The 23,979-nt window shown below is 41.9% G+C and overlaps 1 protein-coding gene across 1 annotated transcript in view; it reads right to left on the bottom strand.

Annotated features, from left to right (window-relative positions):
• The window catches only part of LOC121277667 (serine/threonine-protein kinase MRCK alpha-like), a 715,733-nt gene that overhangs the window by 314,305 nt on the left and 377,449 nt on the right, over positions 1 to 23,979 (bottom strand). Inside the window, exon 6 of the mRNA XM_041187269.1 lies at positions 46 to 139. Coding sequence (XP_041043203.1) covers positions 46 to 139 — 94 coding nt within the window. The remainder of the gene's footprint in view (positions 1 to 45; positions 140 to 23,979) is intronic.

The raw sequence follows: 23,979 nt of genomic DNA, 5'->3' as shown, positions 1-23,979 counted from the left end.
TTAAGTGAGTACAAATGCTTTATAAGTGATAACCTCATAACTTACTGTTCCATCTTCCATGAGTTTGAGACAGGAGCCAAAGTCTGCTAGTCGGATGTGCCCATTTACATCCAGGAGAATGTTGTCTGGTTTGATGTCCCTGCAACAAGACAAGAACAAGTTTTAAAGACTGCAGAAGGTTCATCTCCAGGCAAAGTATCACCTGTACTGAACTGATACGATCTCACACAAACAGGATGTGCCTCAGAATCACTGCATGCATTTTTGTCCAACTCGTCCCACCACACTACCGCAAAAAAAATTGCAGCTTTGATTTTTTTCTAAGTTACATGCTCATCTGGTCCACTTCTTTTTTAAGACAAGCATAGTTCAGTCTACAGATATGGTGTTAGACGTAGCACACAGGAGAGACAACAAAGGACAGGCTAAAAGTAACATTATTGATGTAGTATAGATCTTTTATGGTGTTGCTCACAGTAAGAAAGATTATATCCGCCTCTAGACATTCCCGATCCAAAATCACTCAATTTATATAAGTAATCAAAGACACATTAACCTTCAGTGAAGCCATCAAACAGGCGTACAGCCAATGATACATTAATGAAGGATTTGATTACAGGATGAATCTTTGTTAGAGGTATGAACAATAGCAGGCGAAAGCCTCCGCCAAAGCCAGCGGCAAATCAGATAAAAATTCAGAATTCAACCATTATTAGGTAAATGGTTGCGTGGCATGATTGCTGAATTCCTTTTAGGACCTAAACTACTACTTTCATTATATTTTCCAATGCAGTTAGGAGTTGCCCAAAGTCTTTTCATTTAAGAGTCTATTGAGGCATTAAAAAACACTTTTTGGAAGGAATGGACAAATGAGTGGAGGCCACTCCACTTTGCTAATCTGTCTTCTTTCGAAAGCCTTCGAAAAGCCAATGCCTTCAGCTTTAAACTTCCTTCCCTCACTTTTGATCATTCCCATCTCCTACTCGGCAGCTTGTGTTTATGTAGAACCCCAAATGTAGCAAAACCCATGGTGTTCTCTCCAACCTTGACTATAAACGGAGGCTGCTCTCCTCCCTTCCTCCCACCCAAGGCTCAACCTCATGCTGCAGTACTGTTCCACACTGATCTATAGCTGCCAGTGATTCATTTGGCATGACAGCCCACAGAGCAAGTCTTTGTAGACTACTTAAGAACTACTTTCAGTCAACCCCAATCCTTTCCTCAGTCAGGAAAATGTCCTGTAGCAATCACTATATACCTAGAATGGTGAATCGTGTTATCAGCCACCCCCAAACTGAGGACAGTAGAGTAACAGTGGTACCCAGCTGTTCATCTAACTGAGATCAACTAACCAAGTGATGTTGACCAACAGAGCCTGCAACCTTCCAGATCTGTTTGGTATATGTACATGGCGTCATTGAAGTATACAGAAGTTTAGTTATATAAGCTGATATGAAAATGATAAGTAAGGGTGGCTTCTAACACAACCGATTGTACACTAAGCTTGTCAGTCTCACTCAGTATCAGGAGCAATACATGTCTTGCTCTCTGAAAGCGCTGACCCTTGTTCTGCTATTAACACATTCTACTATCTGGTCTTTAACACCTGCTTCAGTCTTTAGCACTATTATTACCATTCCCTTTGTCTTGTGTCCATGGCATCTTTGTCATCCCTGGCCACCTATTGTGCTCTACCTCCTCTTTTCAACAGCATAAAACTCATCACATTTCTACCTCTCTTCAGCACTGAAGAGAAATTATATGGACTCAAAACTGTAACTCTGTTTCTCTCTCCACAGGTGCTGCCTGCTGAGTTTTTCCTGTGATTTTTGTTTTTATTCCTTAAATAATGATAGCCATAGTAATGGCAGTTCTTCGTCAGCTATTAAATAGCATTGTAAGTCTATACATATTGCATAACTATGCCAACATCAGGACTGTAGAATTTGGCATCAATAAAGCAAAATATTTTATGTCGACAGATACCAACAGGAATAGTAAACATCGAGAATGGAACCATGTCTTTCCCACAAGTTTAAAAGATTAAAAGGTTTCCTGAAATTCAGAATGAGAGAGTATTATCCTGTTCAGGTGTATTTCCGCAGGACTCTTTTTTATAACTTATGTATTTGATAGAGGTGACTAACAATAGCTCCGACTGCCTTCACATGGGCACAATGCTGGGATGAATGTGTCCATCTTTGCACCACAGGCTGCCTGTAAAATGGAATCAAGCTGCAGCTGGGCAGGAACATAGAACTGCAATCTACTCAGTTTACCAGCTGTGGAACTAGTGGAGCAGCAACAGGCTGCTTTACTTGATGCATCCTGATTAGCCACTTTGCCCATTCTTTGTAAAGTTAACCTCCAAGTACAGGGATTCTCTGCAAGTGAGAGATGGAAGACAGGAAGTGCAAAGGTTTCAAGTGGCAGTTTTGGCAAGAAGCTAAATGGAACAGTGACTGTAAGAAAAGGAAGATGCTAATTCTTTTCATTAAAGTTACATTTAGCAACTTTAACAGTGGATTTTCAGAGATGAAGTTGATTTCTGCTTGCTTCTAAGTAATTAAGATGCAGTTGTACAATCACACTCCATTCTTAAAACACATAAGATTAGAAGGCAGAATTGTAGCGAAAGGCAGTGTCATATTCAGTGAAGAGTGAGAAAGCAAGGGAAAATATCCTCTGTCACTCCAATGACACAGATAGAAATATCAAAGGAGTAAAGCAGCAATCAGAGGAGTGAAAAAACACAAAACAATCCTTCAAAGCATAGCTGACCAGCTTACAATGGCAAATAAAACAGAACTGGCTTACAGAGTGTGGACTTTCTGCAAGGGGCCGATCTGAGACAGTGGTCAGCAGAACCCAGCAATGGAGAGAAAGATACTGTAAAAATTTGGATTTAAGGCTAAGAGATTAGGTCGTTTAGCAGGATGATTGGAGCATGGGTCAAAAGATGGACAATTTGCTCAAGGTCATTTAGGATAGCATGGTTGGAGTAATGGAGGGTGCCAAAAAACAACATTGCTTATTAACAGTCCAACAGAAATCATATTCAAAAGACCAAAATTGGGTTCCCTGCCAACTGTTCCTCTTTTGGCAAAGAAATCTTTGTATTCAGTTACTTCGTCTAGCTATTCAAAAGGCTTACATCAAAGATGCCACTATTCATTGAATAAATCACAGTCTCTGCTCACTGAACCAAATCACTGTCTCTGTAATAGTTTCAAATAACTTGACAATTATTTACTTGAAAAAGTAAACTCCAGGATCCAGCTAAGGCAGTGAACACAAATTCAAAAGGGAAGCTCAAAAGCAGGTTTATACCTTATTTTAGAATTCTTTGAGGGAAAAGGAGAATGTTGTTAAAGTCAGAAAATAAAATAATGTTTTGAGCTGTTTAGAAAGGTATAACTTAATGTTTTGTACCTCTTTCTGGCAAGGGATTTGGGAGTTGTCCTTACCCAGTCTGACCTGTATATAATTCCAGACTACACCAACATGATTTGACTTGTACTGCCTCTCAAGTGGTCTAGTAAGCCACTCAGTTGTATCAAACTGCCACCACTTTTCAAGTAGAAGGCTCATCACCACTTTCTCAGGGTAACTAGGATGGGCAGTGAATGCCAGCCTTGCCAGAGACATTTACATCCAAAGAATAAATATATAAAATAAATGCAGTAAATACTGCTCTGGTGGTTCAGCTATATGTTACAGGTTCCAGGGTATTATAAAAAGAGCTGTCAGTTTGGCTCAGCAATAACACTGTCACCTCTGATTCAACACCACTCAGGCTTGAACACATAATCTAGGCTAGCACTCCTGTGGAGACTGCGTGCGCTGCATGCTTAGGGGTGCCATTGCCATATCAGGTGAGGGCAAAAGATCCCAAGGCACTATTCAAAGGATTACACAGTTTTCCTAATATCCTGTCCAACATTCATCCAAAAAAGATTTATTGATTATTTGCGACTTGCCATTCATGCAAACTTGCTACACACACTGTATTTGCCTTTTAAGAGTGGCTACATTTCAAAAGTAATTCAAAGGTTTAGGAGCTTTGGGTTATCCTGAGGATGTGAAAAGAGTTATACAATGCAAGTTCTTCCCTTGAATTAAGTTACCTGCACTCCATATAAAAAAATGTTATTGAAATTAAAAAGTAGCAAGATTTTCTCTAAGCACATACTCTCGCAAAACAGGAATCCAAACACTCAATGAACTCCAAGTAACAGAAAAATACCCTGCACACATCACACCACTTCATCTGTTCTACTACTTGTGAACCTGGGACAGGAAAGATTTTTACATCACAGTAATTGGCATTTACCAGATTGAAGGCCGTGTAATTTCACAGTGGCTGCTTTTCATTGCACAACTAATAAATGGCTTTTTACAATAGGCTTGAGTCAATAGCAAGCACACAGTCACTTGGTATTACGGGATGACGATAACTATTCTCAAAGAGGAAAGCACTGCATAGATGCAGGGCCTGGGAACTGGGGGGGGGGGGTTGCAGGTGGTGCCAAACACCAGAGTCCAGGGCTGGTGACTGGGGGGTGGTGAGCCATGCCTCGTTCCTCTAAATGGATTTTCTTGTTGTCCTCTCTGAGCAGCCAGAGGCACAGCTGTAGGCCTGAAAGATCGATTTTAAAAAATAAGAACCTTCAGGCTGAGTTCCAATTTTTTTTATAAAGCTGGTTTGTCAGGTCAGTTTCATTGAGTTGCTGCACTGCTTCTGAACTTCGGCTATTTCTATTTTCTCTCTGTACAATCAGTGATAGACCCCTGGCAACAGCGAATCTCCCTGTACAATCAGTAATAGACACCTGGCAACAGCGAATTTCCCTGTACAATCAGTGATAGACACCTGGCAACAAGGAATCTCCCTGTACAATCAATGATAGACACTTGGCAACAAGGAATCTCCCTGTACAATCAGTGATAGACACCTGGCAACAGCGAATCTCCCTGTACAATCAGTGACAGACACCTGGCAATACGGAATCTCCCTGTACAGTTAATGATAGACACCTGGCAACAGGGAATCTCCCTGTACAATCAGTGATAGACACTTGGCAACAAGGAATCTCCCTGTACAATCAGTGATAGGCACTTGGCAAAAGGAATCTCCCTGTACAATCAGTGATAGACACCTGCCAACAGCGAATCTCCCTGTACAATCAGTGACAGACACCTGCCAACAGCGAATCTCCCTGTACAATCAGTGATAGACACCTGCCAACAGCGAATCTCCCTGTACAATCAGTGACAGACACCTGGCAACAGCGAATCTCCCTATACAATCAGTGACAGACACCTGGCAATACGGAATCTCCCTGTACAATCAGTGATAGACACCTGGCAACAGGGAACGCTCTCTGTATAGTGATTAGACATCTAGTTCACAGCAAATATCATTAAATAATCACCACTTGACAGCCACAAGGAATATCCCTGTACCGTCAGCACTCGACAGCCACAGAGAATATCCTCCTTACTATCACCATTCAGCAGCTACAGGGAACATCCCCATACTGTCAGCACTTGACAGCCACAGAGAATATCCTCCTTACTGTGACCACTCGACAGCCACGGGGAATATCCCCATACCATCATCACATGACAGCTCCAGGGAACATTCCTGTATAATCAACAAATTGAATACATTTCTGGATAATCACCAATAGACATAATCACCAGGAACATTCTTGTTCCATCATGATTTAGCCACAGGGATCATAATTTTTTTTTTTTAAATTGTTCACTGGATGTGGGCGTTGCTGGCTAGGCCAGCATTTATTGCCAATCCCTAATTTTTTGACAGTCAACCACATTGCTGTGGGTCTGGAGTCACATGTAGGCCAGACCAGGTAAGGACAGCAGATTTCCTTCCCTAAAGGACATTAGCGAACCAAATGGGTTTTTACAACAATCGGCAATGAGGTGGTCATCATTAGGCTTTTTAATTCCAGATTTTAAAAAAGATTCAAATATCAATATCTGCTGTGGAGGGATTCGAACCCAGGTCCCCAGAGCATTACCCTGGGCAATGATTGAGAGTTAGCTACAGGAGTTCTCTGTGCATCGCCTTAGTTAGGCACTTCACCACAAGAATCATCCTTGTACCACCATTTGGCATCCAGTCATAGAAAGGATTCCTCATCATCACAACTGGGCATATGGGAACATTTTTGTAATATCAATATACATTGAGCCATAAGGGTCACCTCCCTTATCAATTGGTCTAAATAGTAACATAGGAGCAGGACTAGGTTATTTAGCACCTCAAGCCGATAGCTGATTTGCTACCTAACTCCATATGCTTTCTTTTGCCCCATATGCCTTTTTTGCTGGTTAACCAAAATCTATCAATCTCAATTTTAAAATTTACAATTAATCTACTGTCAATTGCTGTTTGTGGAAGCGAATACAAACTTCTACCGCCCTTTCTATGTAAAAAATACTTCCTAATTTCACTCCTGAAACAAAAACAGAATATGTTGGTAAAACTCAGCAGGTCCAACAGCATCTGTGGAGACAAAAACAGAGTTAACGTTTTGAGTCCGTACGACTCTTCAGAGAGAGACAGAGAGAGAGAGAGAGAGATAGAGACAGAGAGAGAGACAGAGAGATAGAGACAGAGAGACAGAGACAAGAGACAGAAACAGAGAGATAGAGACAGAGAGATAGAGACAGAGACAGAAAGAGATAGAGACAGAAAGAGATAGAGACAGAAAGAGATAGAGACAGAAAGAATTTAACTCTCTGAAGAGTCATACGGACTCGAAACGTTAACTCTATTCCTCTCTCCACAGATGCTGTTAGACCTGCTGAAATTTTCCAGCATTTTCTGTTTTTGTTTCAGATTTCCAGCATCTGCAGTATTTTGCTTTCACTCCTGAAGTTCTGGCTCTAATATTTAAACCATGCCTCTAGACCAAGACTCCCATAACAGCCAAAATTGCTTCCATCGGCCATTCGGGAATGCGTTTGAATAGTCAGGCCCAGAGGTAACAAAGGCAAGGTTGAGTGTTTCAGCAGCAGACAAGCTGGGACAGCGGTAGAGTTGGGCAATATTACAGAGGTGTAAATAGCGGGATAAAAGCAAAATGCCGCAGATGCTGGAAATCTGAAGTAATAATAGAAAATTCTCGAAAATCTCGGCAGGTCTAGCAGCATTTGTGGACAGAGAAACAGAGTTAACATTCGAGTTCATATGACTCTTCTTCAATGGGTCTCAGTGTTGGGAAGGATGAATAGTGGAAATTTGCTTCAACTTAAACATTGGAAGAGTGAAACTAATATCTTCGGACTCCAGCATTCTCCAGTCCCTAGCTGCTAACTCCATCCTTCTCCATTGCAACTGTCCTAGGCCAAACCAAATTGTTTATAACCTTGGTGTTATTTTTTTGATTCATTTACGGGATGTGGGCATTGCTGGCTAGGCCAGCATTTATTGAGGTGAATCCGCAGAAGGTGGTGCAGAGCTGTTCAGGTAGTGTCCTCAGCCCAGGTATCTTTAGCTGCTTCATGAACCTTTCTTCCATCATAAGGTCAGAAGTGGGGATGTTCGCTGATGATTGCACAATGTTCAGCACCGTTCATGACTCCTCAGATACCAAAGCAGCCATGTCCTAATGCAGCAAGACCTAGACAATATTCAGCCTTGGACTGACAGGTGGCAAGTAACATTTGCGCCACACATGTGCCAGGCCATGACTATCTCCAACAAGAGGGAATCTAACCGTCTCCCTATGATATTCAATGGCATTACCATCATTGGATCTCCAATTGTCAACATCCTGGGGGTTACCATTGACCAGAAACTGAACGGGACCAGCCATATAAATACTGCGGCTACAAGAGCAGGTTAAAGGCGAAGAATCCTGCGACGAGTGACTCACCTCCTGACTCCCCCAAGCCTGACAACAATTTACGAGGCACTAGTCAGGAGTGTGATGGAATACTCTCCACTTGCCTGGATGAGTGCAGTTCCAACAACACTCAAGAACCTGACACTGTCCAGGACATAGCAGCCCACTTGATTGGCACCTAGTCCACAAACATTCACTCTCTCCACTACCAACGTACAGTGACAGCAGTGTGTACCATCTACGAGATGCACTGCAGAAACTCACCAAGGCTCCTGAGACAGCACCTTCCATACCTATGGCCACTACCACCTAGAAGGACAAGGACAGTAGATAGATGGGAACACCACCATCTCAGAGCTATTCACCATCCTGGCTTGGAAATAATCGCCTCTGTCGTTGCATCAAAATCCTGGAACTCCCTCCCTAAAAGCACTATGGGTGCACCTACAACACAGGAACTGCAGTAGTTCAAGAAGGCAGCTCACCACCTTCTGCGGATTCACCTCAATAAATGCTGGCCTAGCCAGCAATGCCCACATCCCGTAAATGAATCAAAAAAATAACAATGAGGTTACAAACAATTTGGTTCAGCCTAGGACAGTTGCAACAGAGAAGGATGGAGTTAGCAGCTAGGGACTGGAGAATGCGGGCATCCGAAGATATTAGTTTCAATCTTCCAATGTTTAAGTTGAAGCAAGTTTCTGCTCATCCAGTACTGGATGTAGAACATGCAGTCTGACATTTTAAAGACTATGGAGGAGTCAAGAGAGATGGTGGGGTTATTTTTTATTCATTCACAGAATGTGGGCTTCATTGGCTGGGCCAGCGCTTATTGCCCTTCCTAGTTGCCCTTGAAGTGGTGGTGAGCTGCCTTCTTGAACCACTGCAGTCCATGTGGTGTAGGTGCACCCACAGTGCTGTTAGGAAGGGAGTTCCTAGATTTTGACCAGCGAAAGTGAAGGAATGGCGATATATTTCCAACACAGGATGGTAAGTCACTTGGAGGGGAACTTCCAGGTGGTAGAGTTGCCATCTATCTGCTGCCCTTGTCCTTCTAGATGGTAGCGGCCGTGGGTTTGGAAAGTGCTGTTGAAGGAGACTTGGTGAATTCCTGCAGTGCATCTTGTAGATGGTACACACTGCTGCTACTGTGCGTCACTGGTGGAGGGAATGAATGTTTGTGGCTGTGGTGCCAATCAAGTAGGCTGCTTTGTTCTAGACGGTCAAGCTTCTCGAGTGTTGTGGGAGCTGCACTCATCCAGGCAAGTGGAGAGTATTCCATCATACTCCTGACTTGTGCTTTGTAGATGGCGGACAGGCTTTGGGGAGTCAGAATGGGGGTTACTCATCACAGGATTTCTGGCCTCTGACCTACTTTTGTAGCCACAGTATTTACGTGGCTAGTCCAGTTCACTTTCTGGTCAATGGTAACTCCCAGGATGTTGTTAGTGGGGGATTCAATGATTGCAATGCCATTGAACATCAAGGGGCGCTGGTTGGATTCTCTGTTGTTGGAGGCGGTCATTGCCTGATACTTGCGTGGCATGAATGTTACTTGTCACTTGTCAACCCAAGCCTGGATATTGTCCAGATCTTGCTGCATTTGGATATGGACTGCTTCAGTACCTGAGGAGTCACGAATGGTGCTGAACATTGTCCAATCATCAGCGAATATCCCCACTGCTGACCTGATGATGGAAGGGAGGTCATTGACGAAGCAGCTGAAGATGTTTGGGCCTAGGACACTACCCTGAGGAACTCCTGCAATGATGTCCTGGAGCTGAGATGACTGACCTCCAACAACCACAACCATTTTCCTCTAGGTATGATTGCACCCAGCGGAGAGTTTTCCCCCTGATTCCCATTGACTCTAGTTTTGCCAGGGCTCCTTGATGCCACACTCCATCAAATGAGGTCTTGATGTAATGGACAGTCACTCTCATCTCACCTCACCTCGGGAGTTCAGCTCTTTTATCCATGTTTCAACCAAAGCTGTAATGAGGTCAGGAACCTAGGGGCCCTGGCAGAACCCAAACTGGGCATCAGTGAGCAGGTTATTGCTAAGCAAGTGCCGTTTGATAGCACTGTTGATGAGCCCTTCCATTACTTTACTGATGATGGAAAGTAGACTGATGGGGCGGTAATTGGCTGGGTTGGATTTGTCCTGCTTTCTATACATACCGGGGCAATTTTTCACATAGCTGGGTAGATGCCACTGTTGTAGCTGTACTGGAACAGCTTGGTAGGGGCTTGGCAATAACTTTTGATGTGACACTTTACCAAATCACTTTATCCATCTTACTCTCCTTCTCTTTACAGAATCACACAGTGCAGAAGAAGCCCTTCGGCCCTTCAAGTCTGCACTGACACGTGAGAAACACCTGACCTACCTACCTAATCCCATTTACCAGCACTTGGCCCATAGCCTTGAATGTTATGATGTGCCAAGTGCACATCCAGGTATTTATTAAAGGATGTGAGGCAACCCGTCTCCACCACCCTCCCAGGCAGCGCATTCCAGACCGTCACCTCTGGATAAAAAAGTTTTTCCTCACATCCCCCCTAAACCTCCTGTGCCCCTCACCTTGAACTTTTGTCCCCTCATGACTAACCCTTCAACTAAGGTTTCTCCAAGGATTTGTTTGCCCTAACATTCCCCCTCGTGGGAACGTACCTCGACTTTTCCTGAACTATCACCTCTTTGAAGGCAGCCCATTGCTCTGTTACAACTTTATCTGCCAATCTTCAATCCAAATTTACTCATGGACATTGCTGCTCTCAACCCACTGAAATTGGCCCTCCTCCAATTAAGTATTTTTACTTAAAGATTTCTCCTTGTCCTTTTCAGTAGTATCAAAGGTTTAGGTTAGCTATGATCACTGTTTCCTAAATGTTCCCCTACTGACTGACGACTGATCCACTTGACCTGACTCAGTCCCCGGAGCCAGATCCAGCAATGCCTCTTTAGATCTAGAAAATTCTCCTGAACACACTTTAGAAGCTCTTCCCATAGTATTGCTATCCAGTTTATGTTAGGATAACTAAAGTCCACCATTATTGCTAATCTACAGTCCTTGCACTTCTCTGTAATTTCCATGCAGATTTGTTTTATATATTACCTTCATCGACCTCACCAAAGCATCTGACTATGTGAGCAGAGAGGGTCAACTTAAGCTGCTGGAGAAAATTGGTTGCCTGCCGAATCTGCTCAATGTGATCTCTTCTTTCCAGGACAACACGATGGGCAAGGTCAGCAATGATGGGGCAACATCGGAACCCTTTGAGATTCGTAGTGGAGTCAAACAGGGTTGTGTTCTGGCACCGACACTTTTTTTTAGAATGTTCATGCGGTATTGTCAGCATAGAGCAACTCTCTTCTCTTTGCTGTTATCATATGCTTTCAGGTCATTTACAGAGGGTGTCTACTTACATACCAGAACTAATGGAAAGCTATTCAGCCTTGCTCGCCTGAGATCCAAGATAAATGTGTGCCAAGTCCTCAACAGAGAGCTGCTCTACACTGAGAATGTTGCACTAACACTCGATACAGGGGAACTCCATAGGCCTGCAGCAGCAAATGGACAGACTTTCTCACGCCTGTAAGGAGTTTGGATTGACCATCAGCCTCAGGAAGAGAAATGTCATGGTCCAGGATGTTACCATACTGCCACCTATCAGCAGTGACAATATGACAACTATCAAGTTGTTGACAGCCTCAGATATCTGGGCTCCATAATCACCAGCAATCTGTCACAATGCTGAAATCAACATGCATCTCAAAAGCTGCAGCTGTTATGTCCAAACTGAGTAAGAGCATGTGGAGCATTAACCTGACTGAGAACACCAAACTGCAAGTCTACCAAACTTGCGTCCTCAGCCACTCCTCCACAGTAGAGAGAACTGGACAACATATACCTGGTAGGAAAAATGTTTCAATGGTTTCCACCTTTGCTGCCTCAGATGTATCCTCTGTATCTCTTAACAGGGCAAGATAACCAACTCAGAGGTTCTGGAGCATGCTAAATCCATCAGCATATACTCATTACTAAGCCAACGACGTCAATACTGGCTTGGCCATGTTCATTGGATAGTTGACAGCCTTATACCTCCTGGGCGTCCAAGCCACTGCTACAATGACACCTACAAGGGAAATATGAAGGTGGCGGATATTGACGCTGATATTTGGGAGACGGTCACCATCGCCCATGACCCCTAGAGCCTCATTGTTTGGATGGGCATTGGAAGAGCTGAACAGAAACGAGAAGCTGAGCCGGCTGAGAAGAGGGCCCAGAGAAAATAGAGACCTACAAATTTGCACCTTCTCAGCTCACTGTCTTCCTCAGCAGTAAATGCAGTAGAGACTGTCATGCCAGAGAGGGGCTCCTGAGCCACACCAGGCAACGCTGACCATTGAGTTGATCACTACGACACAAACTACCGTCTTATGAGACGGAAGCCTACCACTGTTAAGCTGTGCAGGGAGAAGAGAAGGCATTGCAGGTGATTCTCTGTCTATTACTAGGTAAGCACAGCCCCATCCAGCCTGGCAGCATGAGATTGGAAGGTAGTTTCCAAGGTTAGAGGGGTTTGGGATTGGTATTTTTGAAGGGAGAGATGATAATGACAATTTGAAGTAGAGGGGGACAATACTTGAAGGAAGCACCATTACTAATATCAGGTAACACAGGGGCAAGGATGCTGCAATTGGTCTGGCTGGCCCTAATCCGAAAAGGCAAAAAAACTAATGATCAGGTCACCATTGCTGTTGTAAGTGAATACACATGAACATCTGTTGACATACAGAACTGGGCTGGGCTGTGATGCTCTACACTGTTAAATAACTTATAGATATTGATTGATGGAGAAGAGCCAACTGGACTGGATTTTAGAGAAGTCAGCATTCATGGAACCAAACAATATTGGATGGCCTAAAAAAATTGGAGGGAGCTTTTTTAAAAAATGTTATTGTTCACAGCACCACCAAAGGCTGTGGGGTGGAGAGTTCCCACCCAATAATATACACCTCATCATTAGCTTCAACCTGAACTTCCTTCCAAGATGAAAATCAAATGTTATAAAATCCGCAAACCCAACTACCCCAAACCCCTAGACATGGTAAACTCTGACAACTGGTGTTACATGCATTCTTGTAAGGTTAAATTTGGTGATAACTGGCAGTCCAAGACGCTAGAGGGCACTCCCCACTCACTGAGAAAACAATGCCATAGACGGCTAATGGTCCCTCTTAGTGTAAGGAAGTCACTACACCCATAACAGGCCTCATACTTCCCTTGTATTCTAACATTCCAGGCATGCCAAAACTGAACGTGATGTATGAATAAGTAGTCAGTAAAGATTACATGTAGTGTAAGGACAAATAATCCCAAAAGCACTTTAAGAACACTTTATAGTAATGATATTGCCCGGCTAGTTTGGTGCGATATCAAAATACATGGGGTTTATTTATAGTTGAACGGAGGAGCAGAGATTAGGAGTTCACTGTTTGGAGAGCTGTTGCCCCAACTCACATGCTCCTAGTCTGCAATATTCTATAAGTGTTGAGGCTTCGATGAGCTCTGTAATTGTGTTATAATGTCAAATATTATTTCCTTCCCCATCGCTACAGCAATCCAGCTAAAGTGTCAAAAATGTCAAAGCTGATTTTATCCACAACATTGGCACAATTATTGCAGAAAATATTTAATTCATGCTATCTCACCTCCTGTTTATTACTAAGAAATCAGAATACTGGGCTTCAAAAAATCATTTTCTCAGACCTCAGGATTACTGTCAACCTTATTTCTTCTCTCTTCCTTGCCTAATGAGATGAAACAACCCACTGAGTCTCTTAGGTGGATGTACTTTTTCAATGAAGGATAGAGGAAGTATCCCAGCCAACACTTATCCCTCAATTAATACCCAAAACAGATGATTAGGACATTAATTGCTGTTTGTGGGAGCTTACTGTGTGCAAATTTACTGCTATACTTCCTACATTACACCAATGACTGCATCTCAAAAGTACGTACTTAGCTGTAAAATGCTTTTGGACATCACAATGAAAAATCTGTGAAAGGCACCATATAAATTGTAAGTTCTATGTCCAATTTATTTATCAATACAGAACACAAGGGTCCCAGCACATATCCTACATTTTGCCAAACTTAAAAATTTTCATTTCCCCTTTCTGCTTTCTATCCTATCAGTCAGCACTCAGCGCAAGCCAACACCACTTTAATGTCTGTATTTAGTCTCCTCTACGATACTTTATCAAAATGGTTTTCAAAGATACCACACCCAGTTTATCCCCTTTTGTCTACATGCTTGGTAATTTCATCAAAATAGTTAGATTAGTGAAAAGTGAACTTTATTTACAAATGCCTCTGATTATTTGTATCTAAGTAAAGAAAGAAGAAAAGTACTTGCACTTTGTAGCACTGCTTATGTTGTCAGGACATCTTAAAGCACTGTAAGAACAACTTGTACTACAGTCACTGTTATAACGTGGGAAAAATGGCAGCTAATTTGCACATTGCAAAGTCTCATAAACAGTACTTAAATAGATAACCAAATAATATTTTTGGCAGTTTTGGTTGAGACATAAATGTTCGTCAGGTTACTGGTAAAATTTTCCGAACTCTTCTCTGAATAGTGGCAAGAGATCCTTTGCATTCACATGAGCAGGCAGAAGGGGCCTCATCTAAAAAGACAGTACCTCTGACAGTGTAACATTCCCTCAGTACTACACTGAGGGGAGAGCTTGAATTATGTGCTCAATTCTCCAGAGTGGGGCTTGAATCCATGACCTCCTGACTCAGAGGAAAGAATGCATGCAACTGAGGTCTGACTGGCTTTAATTACCATTTTTCCTATTTCCAATAAGAGCTTGACTGATCTATATTTACCCAATTTATACTTTTTTTTAAAGAAGTTGCAAAATTTGCCATGCTCATGTCCTTTGCTACAACTCTTGCATGCGAACAAGTTTTAATAAATCATGGTTAGTGTTTCTGCTTTGTCAACACCAACCTCACCTCCTCCCACCGCCCCACTAACCAATATTAGAGAGTGAACTATCCAGACTTAAGTCCCATTAACCCTCTTGCTGCCATTTCCTTTTTAATGTTTATATTTAATAGTGGTTTTTCCATGTCTTCCTCTGTTACTCCTGCAGCCCTTCCTTCATCTTCCTCTGTAAATACAGAAGCAAACTGCCAGTTATTTCTTTATTCTCTCCTACAAGAGTGCTTATATCTTCAATTTGTTCAGTCCCCATCTCTTCTTTCACTAGTCTTAGGTTTGATGCGCTTATAAAATCATTTGCTATTTCCATTTATGTTTATAGCCAAGCTTCTTTCAAACTCTTCCTTAGGTTTTTAATTAATAGCCTCAATGTTAAAAGTCTGTTATTGACTTCATTCATCCATGGTATTCTGGCCTGATTCGAATGTTTTGAGTCTGTACCCTATCCTGGTATGCTTAATTATTTCCCACTGCTACTTTGCTGTTTTACTTGTCAACATCTCTATCTAAAGCTCCTCCTTTGTGTCTCCAAAAATTGCCTTTATCTCAATTCTCCACCTTAGTTTTTGACTTTTTTCTTTTATCTACTCTGATTGTAGACCTAATGCTTTGTTCACTAGTCTCTCACTGCTCCCTTGTCTCAGGTAATTTTCTTGCTCTGCTTTGTTAGTACAGAAGTCTAGATGATGTCTTTTTTTATTGGGGTTGTAACATACTGATTTAAAAAGCAATCCTGAGCATGTTCAAAGAACCCCTCTCTATTTTGAACCTCTCTGATAGCGCTGTCAGGACTCCAAACTATGACACTCTTTACTTTCATAAGTCTTTTTCATTTGTCTACAAACCTCTTCCTCACTATTTGAAAGTTTATAATGGACACTAAATCTATACCCTCCACCACCTAGAAGGACAAGGGCAGCAGGTGTGTGTGAACACCATACTCCTTACCAAGTCACATCCACACTAACATAGGACAAATACTGCTGCCTCTTCATTGTCACTGGGTTAGATCCTGGAACTCCCTACCTAACAGCACTAACATTGAATGGGCACCTTCACAAGGACTGCAGAGGTTCAAAAAAAGTATCTCACCACTACCTACTAAAGGGCAGTAAGGATGGGAAAGAAATACTGGTCTTGCCAGCAATGCCATTTCCCTAGAATGAATCGTAAAATTTTATAAATGGGGGCACAGAATATAATAAAGTAATAACGAATTTGTACAATACAATCCACTGATTAAGCCACAGTTAGATACAGCATGTTATTTTCAGTGATCCATCATAGAATGGAAATTATAGCCAAAGAATGTGCATAGTGTAGATTCATCAAGTTGATTCCAGGGATGTGAAACTATAATTATGATAAGAGATGTGAGGAGCAGGAAAAGCCAAGAGATTTAACAGAGGTCTTTAAAAATGATAAAGGTTTAAACTAGATAAATAGGGAACAACCATCTCCTTTGGTTGCAGAGTCAATTATGGAGGAATGTCTTTCACAACGTTGATGCAGCATATAATGCTTTGCATATGGCCAAGGTTCAATCTCCTACTCCACTGACCACTGCTAGTGGTGCATTTGCACAGATGTTGTTTGAAGAAAGAATTAGGATCGGCTGTAATGTGTTCCCCACACTCCTGCCTTCCAACACTCATCATATATGAAGAAAGCCAATTGGACAAATACCAGAGCCCACTAAACATACACCAGAACTTTCACAGATATCCATTTGGCGATGATAATAGTTCAGGAATTTGAGTTTAAATATATCACAGAAGCGTATTAGCATTCAAATTATCAGTCAGAGCTCAGCTGGTAGCACTCTTGTCTCTGAGTCAGTGGGTTGTGGGTTCAAGCCCCACTCCAGATCCTTGAGCACAAAATCTGGACTGACATATAAGTGCAGTGCTGAAAGAATGCAGAACTGCTAGAGGTCAGCATCCAGTAAGATTTATATAAACCATCCAACAGGTATAGTGGGCAAATTATATTAGTATCATTGCACCTACTTTAAGCTTTGAGGTCTGACTAGATGTAGAACAATTAATACCTAGAAGGAACTATTAGGCCAGGATCTAATTTTTTTAATTTTTATCCCAGAAAGAGCAGGTTACTCTAGGCTACTGCTGCCACGACACAGTTGTAACAAATGAAAGCCGATTTAAAAGCAACTTATAACACTGTTGGCAAAGAAGAGTGGATAGCTACACGGGATGAACCGGTAAACTGGAGAAGGGAACATTCCCTCCCTAACAGTATAGAGGACGCATCTACACCACGTGGACTGCAGCAGTTCAAGAAGGGAGCTCACCACCACCTTCTCAAGGGCTACTAGAGATGGGCGATAAATGCAGCCTTGCCAGCAATATTCACCATTCAATGAACAAATTTTTAAAAATCATAAAGGAAGAAGGAAGGGGGAATTTGGAGGAAAATCTCAAGTTTAATCTAAACACAAAGTTCATCTATGATACTTAAGTTATATATCCAAACCCAGAAATGCAATGTGCACTAATTTTATTTCAGTGAAGAAACTAATTGGATTTTCTTTGATTCAGGCAGTTTACTCCATTTCATGGAAGCCTGGCAACGTTCTGATAAAATGATTAATGACTGTAACGACTGTCGAGTTTAGTGAGAAGCAATCTACAACTATTCAGGAAACCGCACCCTCAGTATAGATGTGTACAAAGGTTTCTGAGAGCATACATTTCTTAACCTTACTTTAACAAACTGGCGAGCAAAAGTGCAGCTAAACTCAGGGATTAGGGGAGGGATGGTGGGATGTGAGAAGAGGAAAAGAGAGAGATCATCACTTCATGCAAATCTAACATCGTCATCCTGGTTGCAGTTATGAACTGGGTCATTCCAAAATTATGTGGATCAAATAAATAGGGAAAAATTATGTTTTGTCTTGGCTGATGACAGAAAGATTGTACAGGAGATCAGTAATCAGATGGTTAACAATTGCTAGGAAAATTGAGCCAAATCTGCTGTCTGTCCCCTATATGCAGCTCCAGTAAACAAAGAAACATAGAAAATAGGAACAGGAGGAGGTCACTCAGTCATTCGAGCCCGCTCTGCCATTCAATATGATCATGGCTGATCCTCTATCTCAACATACTCCCACTCTCTCTTCTTACCCCTTGACGCCTTTAGAGATTTATTTCCTTCTCAAATATATTCAATGCCTGCACCACCTTCTGTGATGGAGAATTCCACAGGTTCACCATCCTGAGTGAAGAAATTTCTCCTCATCTCAGTCCTGAATGGCCCACCCCACAACCTGAGGTTGTGACTCCTTGTTCTAGACCCCCCCCGCAGCCAGAGGAAATATCATCCCTGCATCCAGTCTGTCCAGCCCTGTCAGAATTTTATATGTTTCAATGCGATCCCCTCTCATTCTTCTAAACTCCAGTAAATACAGGCCTAGCCAACCCAATCATTCCTCACACAATAATCCTGCCATCCCAGGAATCAGTCTGGTGAACCTTCACTGCACTCCCTCTAAGGCAAGTATATTCTTTCTGAGGTATGATCATCAAAACTGCACACAATACACCAGGTGCGGTCTCACAATGCCCTGTACCGCTTCACTAAGACATCCTTGCTCCTATAAACAAATCCTCTTGCAATGAAGGCCAATATGTCATTTGCCTTCTTAACTGCTTGCTGCACCAAATTTCACACTGACCTAGTTTAGATGTGTGATGATCCACCCAAGGTGTGTACAAAAGGTACAAAAATTATACATTCATTTAATTTTAAATACTGATCTAAAGTGGTACCACAATGAGTCTGCCTAATTTTAATTCGTGAAAATTGTACAACTTACACACAGCACCATTAACATAGCAAAGCGTCCTAAAGCACCTCACAGGAGTGGAATGAGACAAAAACTGAAAAAGCATCAAACGAGATATTAGGATAGGTAATTAGAAGTTCAGTTAAAGAAGTAAGCTTTACTGAAGGTCTCAAAAGTGAAGAAAGGTGTAAAGACAAAGAGAATTAGAGGGGGGTTTCCAGAGCTGAAGACCGAGATAGTTGAAGTCACAGCAGCTATTGATGGGATGATGCACATCAGGGACACAGAAGAGGCCAAAAAAGGAGAACATAGTTATTTCAGAGGGCTAGAGGAGGTTAGAGATAGGATGTGACAAGGGCATGTGGGGGTGGGGAGAGAGAAGATGAGGATAAGAAATTTAAAATTGAGGTGTTGGAAGACCAGGAATCAATATTAGCCATCGAGCACACAGATGAAGGGGGACGATTGAGTGGGACTGGGTGTGAGTTAGAATACAGGCAGCAGGGTTTGGATGAATTCAAGTTTCTAGAAATGTGTGCCAAGTGTGTTTAAGTCTGCACCTCTTGAATTGAAGATGGGGGCGCAGGGGGAGGGCTGTTCCAAGAGGACAACTAGAGTGGGGGAGTGTTTCAATGGAGAAAAGGACATCAATGCCAGAATTGAGGGTGTAACTGAGCAGATTAACAACAGCAGAAATGTTATGGAAAATGCAGGGTCAAAGGCTACACAATGGGAACATGGATGTACTGTGGTGAGTGAGTGAGTGAGTTGGGGCAAGTTTTTTTTCCCAGGGAAGATGCAGAAGGGAGTAAGGTTGGAAGGGAGAAATTGGAGGAAATGGTCAGAAATGGCCTCATCTGTGTTTGAGATGATGAGAATGAAGAGGTGGCAAGGTCGAGTGTTTTTAAAACTCGTAAGTGACGCACTCAATTTATAGCTAAAAAGCTCATTATGTCGATTAGACTCACTGCACTGGTAACAGAATCTTTCATGAAATCATTGTTGCTATGAGGCACAGCGATTTATAAATGAAAAGTCCAGCAATTGGAACGAAGCAATTTCCTGAATCAAAATGAATGCAGGCCCTTGCAGTTGACTGATTTCAAAGATGTAATTAATGATTAGCAGGTTCTGCTTTGTAGATTAGCTATAATCTGAGCAAGCATACATCATCCCAGTGGCTCACATTGCCCTCCATGGCATGCAACAACATTTTATCCCACAGATCATGCCAAGATCAGCAGTTGTTTACATAGCTGTGTGGCTGTGTTCAGAGACCACTCTGGCATTTAGACGAAATGTCTTTATTGTACAATGGCAACAAGTCCAAATTTGGCTGCAGTTTAAAAAAAAAAGCAATTATAGGTTGAGAGATTTGGTACTGCAGCAACACAGAGATAGCAAGCCAGAATGCATCTTCAAAATAATTAAATGCTTTAATTTTCTCTTGTAGGTGCTGGCGGTACAATTCATCTGCTTTCCAAGCATTTCACCCAGGTAGCCACTCTTGATGTACAAGTCCAGATAATGTGTCAACAGACCATTCAATTGCTGGAAAAATGGGGTATTATAATCTAACTAATTTCTGTCTGTACCCGATGTTGAAACAACTACATTTTCCAGCAAGGGAGTAGGGTTGAAGATTTTTAACAATTATATTCAGCTGTCACTTTTCTGTAACAGCAACATATCAACTCCAGTGCTGTGCAATATATTTCACTCAAATGGCTACAATGAAGATTGAAGAGATTACCCTACGACTAATCACTTTCCAGCCAAACTCTTCTGACAATGGCTTTTGCATCCTCTCTCACTTCACCCACATTGGTAACAAAGCTTTCAACTGTTTTGGATGCATCGAATTTACAGCACAGAAACAAGCCACTTGGCCCAATGCCAGTGTTTATGTTTCACACGAGCCTCCTCCCATTATACTTACTTCACCTCACCTTTACACTTGCTAATTCTCTACCTATCTCCAGAAACCTCAGATTCTACGTGAAGTTGGCTACCTCTCCAGCTTTGCTCAGCAACTATTTCTCATCTGAAGCACCAAGAAACAATATATAAATTATTGTGAACTAATAGGCGTGGCTGAAACCAATGTAAGTTCCCTCACTGATACAAATTTTATATTTTGCAAGTTATTACTAATCAAAGGTTATACAGTTTGTTCAAAATGTAAAGGCACTGATTTCTGATAAAATATCCACTTGATATGCATTAGTTTTTTTTAAACAGTTTTTAATTACAACTGTATCAAACTTGCCAAGTGTCCACCCAATTAATGGATGAAAATGACTGTTTTAAATGCAATTGAGAAACAGGATCGAATTTAATGTATTCATATTAGTTGCATTGTCAATTGGTACCAGGTACTAGCAGCATAATGGGGAGAGTCATTTGAGAGAAAATGGTTACATACTGGGATGATATGAATAAATTACCAAACTACTGTAAAAGACTTGTCAATCACAGGATCTTTTGAATATAGGACCAGGAATAGCCCATTTGGCATCCCAAGTCTGCTTCACCATTATTATTTACCACTAATCTATAGAACATTGTGGGTTCAAGCCTCACTCCAGAAACCTGAGAACATAGTCTAAGCCACTAGTTCAGTGCAGTACTGTCAAGGTGGCCTTGATTCAAATGAGATATTAAACTGAAGCTCCATTTGCCCTCTCAGGCAAATGTAAAGGATTCCATAGCACTATGAAGAGCAAGGGGGTTTTCCTCAATGTCTTGGTTAATTATATCCCTCAACCAATATTCACTATAAAACAGATTATCTGATTATCATATTGCCATTTTAGACCTAGTTATGCGCAAATTAATTGTCATGTCTCCTACATTACAACAGTGACTCCACTTCAAAAGTACTTCATTGGCTGTAAAGCAGTTTAACATCTCTGAAGGATGGTACCTATAATAGTGCCGCACTAAGGTACCAGCCTAGATAAAGTGCTCATGTTCTGGAGTGGGGCTTGACATTAATACAGCAAAAAGCTGGTCCTGCTTACGACTGTCTGGTTTCAATTACCAATTTCAGTTTTTTCTTCTGATATTTGAACGCCTACATTTTTGTTATAAAACTACATTCCTATAAATCAACACATGTTAAAGAACATAGACAAAACAGACATCAGAGATCAATTTTTTTCTCTTAAATGTGCCTGGTTTGATAGACTAAGGAGGTCATAAATCAGGATTGAATGAGAAGGAAAGAAAGCAACCAAGAATATACCTCACCTTCATTAAACTAATTAAAATGCAACCTTTCACCAAGTTATAATCTTCAACATGAACCAAATGAGACTTGAAAGTTCAAGCTAGAAACTTGTGAAATTCTTGCCAGTTGCGGGACAGAAATGTTAAAATCCCAATTTACCATCACTGAATCTCCCACTATCAATATCCTGGGAGTTACCATTGACCAGAAACTGAACTGGATCAGTCATAGAAATACTGTGGCTACAAGAGCAGGTCAGCAGCTGGGAATTCTGCAGAGAGTAGCTCACCTCCTGAATTCCCAAAGCCTGTCCACCATTCATAAGGCACAAGTCAGGAGTGTGATGGAATAATCTCCACTTGCCTGGATAAGTGCAGCTGCAACAACACTCAAGAAGCACTACATCATCTAGGGCAAAGTAGCCTGCCTGACTGGCACCCTATCCGCCACCTTCAACATTCACCACCACCGATGCACAGTGACAGCAGTATGTACCATCTACAAGATGCCTTGAGAAACTCACCAAGGCTTCTTCAACTGCACCTTACAAGCTCGCAACCTCTATCATCTAGAAGGATAGGAGCAGCAGATGCATGGGAACACCTCCACCTGCAAGTTCCCCTTCTCCACCACATACCATTTTGACTTGGAAATATATTGCTGTTCCTTCACTGTCGCTGAGTCAAAATCCTGGAGCTCCCTTCCTAGCAGCACTATGGGTGCTCCTACACCACACTGACTGCAGCGATTCAAGAAAGCCATCATCATCTTGGGCAATTGGGGATGGGCAATAAGTGCTGGCCTAGCCAGCGATGTCCACAGCATCCCATGAATGATTTAAAAAAAACTTCAGAAAATTGAGTGTGCCATACAACCTGCTCATTCAATAGTGGTGGTGGGGAGGGGAGAAAGTTACGATTCTGACTATTGTAATTAAAATAAATTACTTCAATGTACTAAACTATGCTTTACATTTCCCAGAAAATGACAAAAGGCTTTCATAATCAGCAGAGCTGAAATCCATGGGAACGTAACTCAAATTCACCAACATAAATAAAAAGACACACTGACGCATACACACGATACAGCAACACAGAAAACCCTCAGAATGCACAAGTAAAATGATTCCAGCAACATAGTTTGTGCACCAGACAGAGAACTATGCAGGGCTTCATTAGCATCCCACTGCTACTAAACACTGAGACAAACTGTCGACAGTTCAATTGAAAGGATATGGGAGAGGCACACTGCAAGCCACACGTCAGTGTCATTCAAAAAGGAAAGAGATTCCACAGTTACTCACCAGCTTTCTGAAGGCAGCAGGATTCAATACATGACTTCCCATAAAGAAACTCAAATCTATTAGCTGAAATCATTATCTAGGAATCATTGGGAAGTGTCAAGCTGGTTCAAGCTGCTGATTTGGATGTTCTTGCACCTCATCAAGGCAAGGCTCTCTGCAGTTTACCCAAGATCCCAAGCTGCGTCTCAGTGCATTTTTGCCCAATCCCTCTCCTTGAGCTCTCTTTCAAAGTGAGAAACAAGCTGAGGCCCGAGATCCACCATGCATGACGCCACCAGTCAGTAGGAGATGTGATTTAAAAGAAGAGACAGAACAGGGGGGGACAGATGTCCAAGTCATGTTTTCTGAAGGGAAACATTTTTACTTCATTAACAGGCCCTTATGGTTTGGTTGCTGAAACTTTTCCAAACCGAGGACAACTTATAATTTATGGAACTTTAATGGAGAAAAATATCATGGCACTTCATAGAGACATAATCGGAAATAATTGGACACAAAGAATAATGAGGTATTGAGGGGTGACCGACAGCTTGGTTAAGATTTTAAAAGACGAGCGGGAGATGAAAGGGCTTAGAGAAAGAGTGAAGAATTCCATTAGAATAATCAAACTTAGAAGTGGATTAATAAAAGGATTACGGAGAGCTTTAGCGGAAGATGTGCTGAGGTGGATGATATTATAGGAGTGGAAGTATCTGGCCTTTGTGATGGACAGCACCTACACACCGAATTTGATGTG

Source organism: Carcharodon carcharias, chromosome 5 (assembly GCF_017639515.1).
Source record: "Carcharodon carcharias isolate sCarCar2 chromosome 5, sCarCar2.pri, whole genome shotgun sequence".
Taxonomy (NCBI): Eukaryota; Metazoa; Chordata; class Chondrichthyes; order Lamniformes; family Lamnidae; genus Carcharodon; species Carcharodon carcharias.
Note: the sequence above shows the minus strand (reverse complement) of the source record. Positions and strands in the feature narration are given on the sequence as shown.